General features: G+C 41.5%; 1 protein-coding gene across 1 annotated transcript; it reads right to left on the bottom strand.

Annotated features, from left to right (window-relative positions):
- Positions 1 to 2,190: 2,190 nt before the first annotated feature.
- Positions 2,191 to 5,540, bottom strand: LOC132368576 (importin-7-like). Its single transcript, XM_059927279.1, is given in 2 exon segments — positions 2,191 to 3,347; positions 3,350 to 5,540. Coding segments are annotated over 2 exon segments (3,186 nt in total). The 3' UTR covers positions 2,191 to 2,352.
- Positions 5,541 to 8,030: the final 2,490 nt, after the last annotated feature.

Below are 8,030 nucleotides of genomic sequence, written 5' to 3' on the forward strand. Positions count from 1 at the left end.
ATCCATTCACTCACTGATGAGCATTTGAGTTCTTTCCAGTTTTTGGCTATGACAAATAAGGCTGCTATGAACATTTGCATAAGCCTTTGTATGGACATGTGTTTTAATTTATCTTGGGTAAATACCTAGGAATGGAATTGCTGAATCATATGGTAGGCATATGTTTAAATTTCTAGGAAGCTGCCAACCTGTTTTCTAATGTGGTTGTACTGTTGTTATTCCCACCACCAGTGTATGAGAGCTCTAGTTATTCCTCATCCTCGTCAACCCTTGGCATGCTCAGTATTTTAATTTTAATAGCTGTGTACTATTATATCCCTAGCAATACATGATGTTGAGTGTCTTTTCAGTGCTTATTTGCTATATGTATATCATTTTTGGTGAAGTATCTGTTCAAATCTTTTGCCCATTTTTTAGTTGGGTTGTTTGTTTTATTATTGAGTTTTGAGAATAAATATATTCTTTTTCTAGGATATATTTATATCTAAATATACATTTTTTTCTAGATACAATTTCTTTAGCAAGATATATGATTTGCAAATATTTTCTCCCAGTCTATGGCTTGTCTTCATTCTCTCCTCAGGGCCTTTCAAAGAGCAGACATCTTTTTTTCTTTTTCTTTTTTTTAACATCTTTATTGGAGTATAATTACTTTACAATGGTGTGTTAGTTTCTGCTTTATAACAAAGTGAATCAGTTATACATATACACATATCCCCGTATCTCCTCCCTCTTGCGTCTCCCTCCCACCCTCCCCATCCCACCCCTCTAGGTGGTCACAAAGCACCGAGCTGATCTCCCTGTGCTATGCGCCTGCTTCCCACTAGCTATCTATTTTACATTTGGTAGTGTATATATGTCCATGCCACTCTCTCACTTCATCTCAGCTCACACTTCCCACTCCCCGTGTCCTCAAGTCCATTCTCTATGTCTGCACCTTTATTCCTGTCCTGCCCCTGGGTTCTTCAGAACCTTTTTTTTTTTTTTCTAGATTCCATACATATGTGTTAGCGTATTGTATTTGTTTTTCTCTTTCTGACTTAACTTCACTCTGTATGACAGACTCTAGGTCTATCCACCTCACTACAAATAACTCAATTTCGTTTCTTTTTATGGCTGAGTAATATTCCATTGTCTATATGTACCACATCTTCTTTATCCATTCACCTGTCGATGGACACTTAGGTTGCTTCCATGTCCTGGCTATTGTAAATAGAGCTGCAATGAACATCATGGTACATGACTCTTTTTGAATTATGGTTTTCTCAGAGTATATGCCCAGTAGTGGGATTGCTGGATTGTATGGTAGTTCTTTTTTTTTTTTTTCAGAATTAAGTTCTTTTAATAGATTGCATATATAGATGTTTAGCCATACTCTTTTATCAACTCTTTAGGAGTAGAATTTTATATCCAATTTACATGCTTCAAATACCATCTTTCCTATTTGTTACAGTAAGGTCTTCTATCCAAATATCCACTTGTACACTGAGAGCTTTAAGAAAAAACAGGACACAGAGGGAGTTGCCATTTTTAGCAGCAATGAAATATCAACCCCTTTTAACATACCGAATTCAAGTCACTATCAGAGGTGAGTGCACCACAAAGTCACCAGGTACAAAATTGCTAGTTCATTTTTAAATTAATAACTTGAAATTACCCCTGCCCCCCACCCCATTACATCCCATCTTTTTATAAACAGCAAACATTTTGCTATTTTATACATAGGCTAACAGGCTTGTTTCAATATGAAAGTGCTAATTCATTTACAGATTTCTTTTAATCAGTTATGTAGTACTACAATAAATGTCCAATAATCTACATAGGAACAATCTTTGATGATGAAAATGACGAAGATTGAATAAGGCTATCGATTACCTTATCTTATTTACATATAAAGAATAGATACCCAATGGTGAGGAAGAGACAGAAATCGGACAAATACTCATAGGTGTAAAAATTACATCTACCTCTGAGCTTATACTGTAAATGAGACATTTTAAATAGTCCTGTAGCCCATGCCTATTTTTTCCTTGGAAAAAGAAAAGCTGCCTTCATGACATCCCCTCTTGTTGCAGATTTCCACAGTGTCACTTGAACTTTCAGTCAGAATCTTACTTTCTTCAAAAAATAAAGAAAATACTCCCTGCCCCCCAAGTTACCTCCCTCCCCCGCCAAAATCCTTCTGGATTCATTTTCAGTGCCAAGTTGCATGATCAGGTCCCACCTCCTGGGTTTTTTTTGGTCCATCTATTGATCAGTTAGTTTAGAGTGGATAACATGAACCAGTTCTGAAACCGCTACTAGGAGGAACACAAGCTCTTCACTACAATCACACTGCAGGAAAGTGGTAACTCAATTCATCCCTGGTGCCGGGCCTCCAAAATTGAAAGAACTTGGCACAACTGGAGCACTGAATTTGTATCCTCCATGCTTCTCAATCATTTTGGATTCATGGGCTGCTCTTCTTTGATCAGCTAGAGTTGCTATATCCTGTAACTGTTTTCTTTGTTCTTCATTAAGACCATGAGTCAGAGCCTGATACCACATGGGATTACGATTTTGTATAGTTTGAAATATAGCTTTAAATATCTGATACCCATCAACAGGGTTATCTTCATCATCAGTGATCGTGGAATAGCCTTCCAGGGCAGTTTCTTGAGCATCATCTTCTTCCCAGTCTTCATCATCTCCATCTTAGCCCGCTTGCTTAGCCAGGATCTCCAAATATTCTTGTCCATCTTCATCAATATCATCTTCGTCACTCCCCAGTTCCTCCGATTCATCATCGTCTTCAGCTTCATCATCATCATCATCACTGTCATTCTCGTGTTCTGCATGGCAGGCATATGCTCTTTTTACTCCATTAAATAAAAGAATAAAAGCCGGCAAAATCTGTCCAGAAACCTGATTTAAAACTTGTGGTATTTGTTCCATATCAATAAGAGTACATAGGCCCAGAACACACATCTTTCTGTCGTGAAGCCCCAAGAAACAATCAACATCATTAAGCCACTGTGTAATAAAATGATTTGTAACTGGTTCAATATTATTAGGGAAGCGAAGATTTTCTAAGGTGTTGAGAAGTGGGTGTGGATTATAATACAAAGCTGCAATGGCAACTTGCAGGCAGATTGTTCGAAGTTCACTTGTCTTCACCTCTCTTGTCAGTCTCTCTAAAGTTGCTTCCACAAATAAGGGAATACACTGGTCAATGCCACGCCCTTTGCACTGCAGAATGATGACCTCTAACAATTTTGCTGCATGACATTCTGCATCTTCTCCTGCAACTCCTGTAAGAATCTTTTTGCACATACTGTATATCATTTCAAGGTACTCGGTATCAGAAGTGTGTCTGTATCAACTGTTACATAATTATGAAGCAGAGGCATCGTATCTGTAAAGTAATTAAAGCCATCTTGCTGAAAAACCTCAAATACCAGAGGTAGTAGCTGCCACATCTGTGGAGACACTTGTTGACGTGTCAAACTATGTGCTAAAGAGAAGATCTCCTCGTAGAATTCTAAGACATGCTGTTGTAAAACAGTTCCAATGACCTGTAAGCAGATTCCTTCAAGCTGCTGGGTTATTTCCTTATGATCTTCAACTACACTAAGAAGTGTGTCGATGGTATTCAGGATTCCCATAGCAGTAGCTGCTTTGGCATCACCTCCTTCTTCAACTGGCCCAGTCTGGATTACTTGATTAAATGTCATTGCCAAATGTTGTGTCATTTCTACTGCAATAGGAGTAACTTCTTCACTATACTCGCAGATCATTTTCTGAATTACATTGGTAAGATCATCATTTTCTGTTTCTCTTATAATACGAAGAAGAGCCTGCATGACAGGTCTGATGAATGGTGTGATGTATTCCTTAGCTTTCTCTTGATTGCTGATCAGCACTTGAAGTGCAGTGGCAGCTTCCACTTTAACAGGCATTTCCCTATCATCAATCAGACATCTTCGTGTCAGCTCTAGGGCTGTTTGCAGGTTCTGGTCACTTTTGAACTTCACTTCACAAAAATAGTGAAGGACCCAGCAAGCCCTCGCTCTCATGTAGCCTAGTTCACTGCTGAAGAGAGGGAATACATGATTCTGCAACATACATTCCATCTGATCTTTGTAGATCTTTTTCTTCAGAAGTATTTCAGCTAAAGAGCCAATCATATGCAGGGCTCCATCTTTTTTTCGAGGATCAGCATTTGGTTCTGTAAGAATCTGGTAGCAAAATCCCATAGTCTTTTTTAGTACCTCTTTCCTCTTACTACAAGCTGTAAACAAAAGTGTCTGGGCAGCAGTGGTAGGAGAGATGAAATCCTCAAACACATCAAACTTCATGCGTATATATTCATAGGGGTCTTCTTGCCAAAGTTCCTCATCAGCATCTGTATAGCACATCAATAGAAAAATAACATCTTGGATAATGCCTTGTATATGAGGCTTCAGATTCTTCCAGGTGAGAGCATGAGAAACTCCTTGATTAATATAATTTAATGTCTGTTGTAAAACTCGAGGAGCCATATATTGCTTCTCCTTGTACTGATATAACACATTCAATAAAACTTGTTGGACATCAACAGCAAATGCCTTCAGAAATACTTCAGCAAATTCATTACACTCCTTGGAAACATTGCCAGGGCTTCCATATCTTTCAAAAAGCCTTGCTAAGATACGTAAAGCCCACTTCTTACATTTCCACCATGGTAACTCAGGTCTATCATCTTCTTCAACTTGAAGTGTTTCATTAGGTACATCCCTGTTCACAACAGTCGTTAAAATTTCTATCCATTCTGTCAGGTTCTGTTGGTTTATCAGCTCCAGTGGTAGTGTATACTGAACAAGAGCATAAAAGATCTTGAAAATTTGTTTCTGGATGAGGACAGATTGATCAGACTGATCAGAAAGAAGCTGGATAAAACGGTCCTTTAGAACTGGCAGGAAATGTTGCACTGCTGCTACCAGTGGACTCCGTTCCTCTGGTTTCTTCTACCAGAACTACAACTGGCACTCTGACAGAGGTTGGAGCAACAGCTGGAACATTCCTTAGCAGGAAGATAGGTAGTCATAATTTTTCACAAGCTGATAGAGGCAAAGAAGAATTCCTAGCCAACATGCACTGTTATCAGACTGAAGGTAAAAGCCAATTTTGTCCACAATGGCAGTCCAGCGACTTGGATAATCATGTTTGATGATATGATGAATGCATGTAGTAAGCTGTACCCTGATGAGCTCAGGAGAGTGGATAATGGCTTCTACAATATTTTCTCGAATACAATGTTGATCTTCTTCTGGAATAGTATAAGGGAATATATCCCCTGGTGCCGTTTCCCGATCAGGCCAATACTGTGTTATCATATTTTTCAAATAGATAACACCTGCCTGTCTCACAGGTAAATACAGTTGTTCCCACATAGTAATCTGAAGCAGTGTTGAAACAAAATTCAGAGACTTGCGTGCTTCATTGACCTGGCGCTCTGCGGCCTCATGCAGGGCTGGGTCCATGGTGCCCCGCAGGGCCTCGATGATGGTGTTGGGGTCCATTGCAGGGCGGATGCAGTCAAACCCAGGGCTCAGGTGCTACTGGGCCAGGAATAGCGCCGCTCACTTCGCACATGGACCCGCCGCGCTCCGCAGGGGCAGCCGTCGCAAAAGGAAAGAGAAGCGCCAAGGCCCGGGATAGAACCTCGTCTCCTCGGCGTGGAGGCGGGAGATGCTCCGGCCACTTCCTGTCGGCGCAACCGTGGAGCCCTTTGGGAGATGTAGTCCCCTTGGGCAGTCCGCAGCCCATGTGGCCCTGAGCTGTCGCTCCTACAGACAAGACCTGCTGGAATCCTATTAAGTGTCACCCAGAAATGTTCATCAGGAGAGTAGGTGTCCTTCGACCACCCAAGTAAATCAATGGCCCTCTGGTCTTGGAGAACAAAATTAGCAAATTCTCTTGTAAGGGCTACATAGGTGGAGCCAAAGTAAATGGTGAGATTATGGGGAGGAGACATTTTTCTTATCCAAGTCCACAGCATGAAGGAAAACAATTGGTATTTCTGCTCCAAGTGCATATATCTGGTCCTTCTGATCATATGAGGAGGAGACAGCACCCCTGGGGTGACGTTTTTCCCTTTAAATCCTTTTATATGCTGAATGATCTCCCTGTTGGTTTTCAGGGGGAAATCTTTTTTTTTTTTTAATTTTTTTTTTTATACAGCAGGTTCTTATTAGTCATCAATTTTATACACATCAGTGTATACATGTCAATCTCAATTGCCCAATTCATCACAACAACCCCCCCCCCAACCCCCCCGTGGCTTTCCCCCCTTGGTGTACATATGTTTGTTCTCTACATCTGTGTCTCAATTTCTGCCCTGCAAACTGGTTCATCTGTACCATTTTTCTAGGTTCCACATATATGTGTTAATATACGATATTTGTTTTTCTCTTTCTGACTTACTTCACTCTGTATGACAGTCTCTAGATCCATCCACGTCTCAACAAATGACCCACTTTCGTTCCTTTTTATGGCTGAGTAATATTCCATTGTATATATGTACCACAACTTCTTTATCCATTCATCTGTCGATGGGCATTTAGGTTGCTTCCATGACCTGGCAGTTGTAAATAGTGCTGCCATGAACATTGGGGTGCATGTGTCTTTTTGAATTGTGGTTTTCTCTGGGTATATGCCCAGTAGTGGGATTGCTGGATCATATGGTAATTCTATTTTTAGTTTTTTAAGGAAAGCTACCCGTTCTTCTGCCTCAGTTATTCTGCTATTGATTCCTTCTAGTGTAGTTTTCATTTCAGTTATTGTGTTGTTTATCTTTGTTTGTTTTTAATTCCTCTAGGTCTTTGTTAAACATTTTTTGCATCTTCTCGATCTTTGCCTCCATTCTTTTTCCGAGGTCGTGGATCATCTTCACTATCATTATTCTGAATTCTTTTTCTGTAAGGTTGCCTATCTCCACTTCATTTAGTTGTTTTTTGGGGTTTTATCTTGTTCCTTCATCTGGTACATAGCCCTCTGCGTTTTCATCTTGTCTATCTTTCTGTGAATGTGGTTTTTGTTCCACAGGCTGCAGGATTGTAGTTCTTCTTGCTTCTGCTGTCTGCCCTCTGGTGGATGAGGCTATCTAAGAGGCTTGTGCAGGTTTCCTGATGGGAGGGACTGGTGGTGGGTAGAGCTGGCTGTTGCTCTGGTGGGCAGAGCTCAGTAAAACTTTAATCTGCTTGACTGCTGATGGGTGGGACTGGGTTCCCTCCCTGTTGGTTGGTTGGCCTGAGGCAACCCAGCACTGGAGCCTACCTGGGCTCTTTGCTGGGGCTAATGGCAGACTCTGGGAGGGCTTACACCAAGGAGCACTTCCCAGAGCTTCCGCTGCCAGTGTTCTTGTCCCCACAGTGAGCCTCAGCCACCCCCCGCCTCTGCAGGAGACCCTCCAACACTAGCGAGTAGGTCTGGTTCAGTCTCCCCTGGGTTCACTACTCCTTCCCCTGCATCCTGATTGCCCACACTACTTTGTGTGTGCCCTTCAAGAGTGGGGTCTCTGTTTCCCCCAGTCCTGTCGAAGTCCTGCAATCAAATCCTACTAGCCTTCAAAGTCTGATTCTCTAGGAATTCCTCCTCCCGTTGCCGGACCCCCAGGTTGGGAAGCCTGACGTGTGGCTCAGAACCTTCACTCCAGTGGGTGAACTTCTGTGGTATAAGTGTTCTCCAGTCTGTGAGTCACCCACCCAGCAGTTATGGGATTTGATTTTGCTGTGATTGCGCCCCTCCTACCATCTCATTGTGGCTTCTCCTTTGTCTTTGGATGTGGGGTATCTTTTTTGGTGAGTTCCAGTGTCTTCCTGTCGATGATTGTCCAGCAGCCAGTTGTGATTCTTGTGTTCTCACAAGAGGGAGTGAGAACAAGTTCTTCTACTCTGCCATCTTGGTTCCCCTGTCGGTAGTTCTATTTTTAGTTTTTTAAGGAACCTCCATACTGTTCTCCATAGTGGCTGTATCAATTTACATTCCCACCAACATTGCAACAAGGTTCC

The sequence above is a fragment of the Balaenoptera ricei genome, chromosome 7 (genome assembly GCF_028023285.1).
Source record: "Balaenoptera ricei isolate mBalRic1 chromosome 7, mBalRic1.hap2, whole genome shotgun sequence".
Taxonomy (NCBI): domain Eukaryota; kingdom Metazoa; phylum Chordata; class Mammalia; order Artiodactyla; family Balaenopteridae; genus Balaenoptera; species Balaenoptera ricei.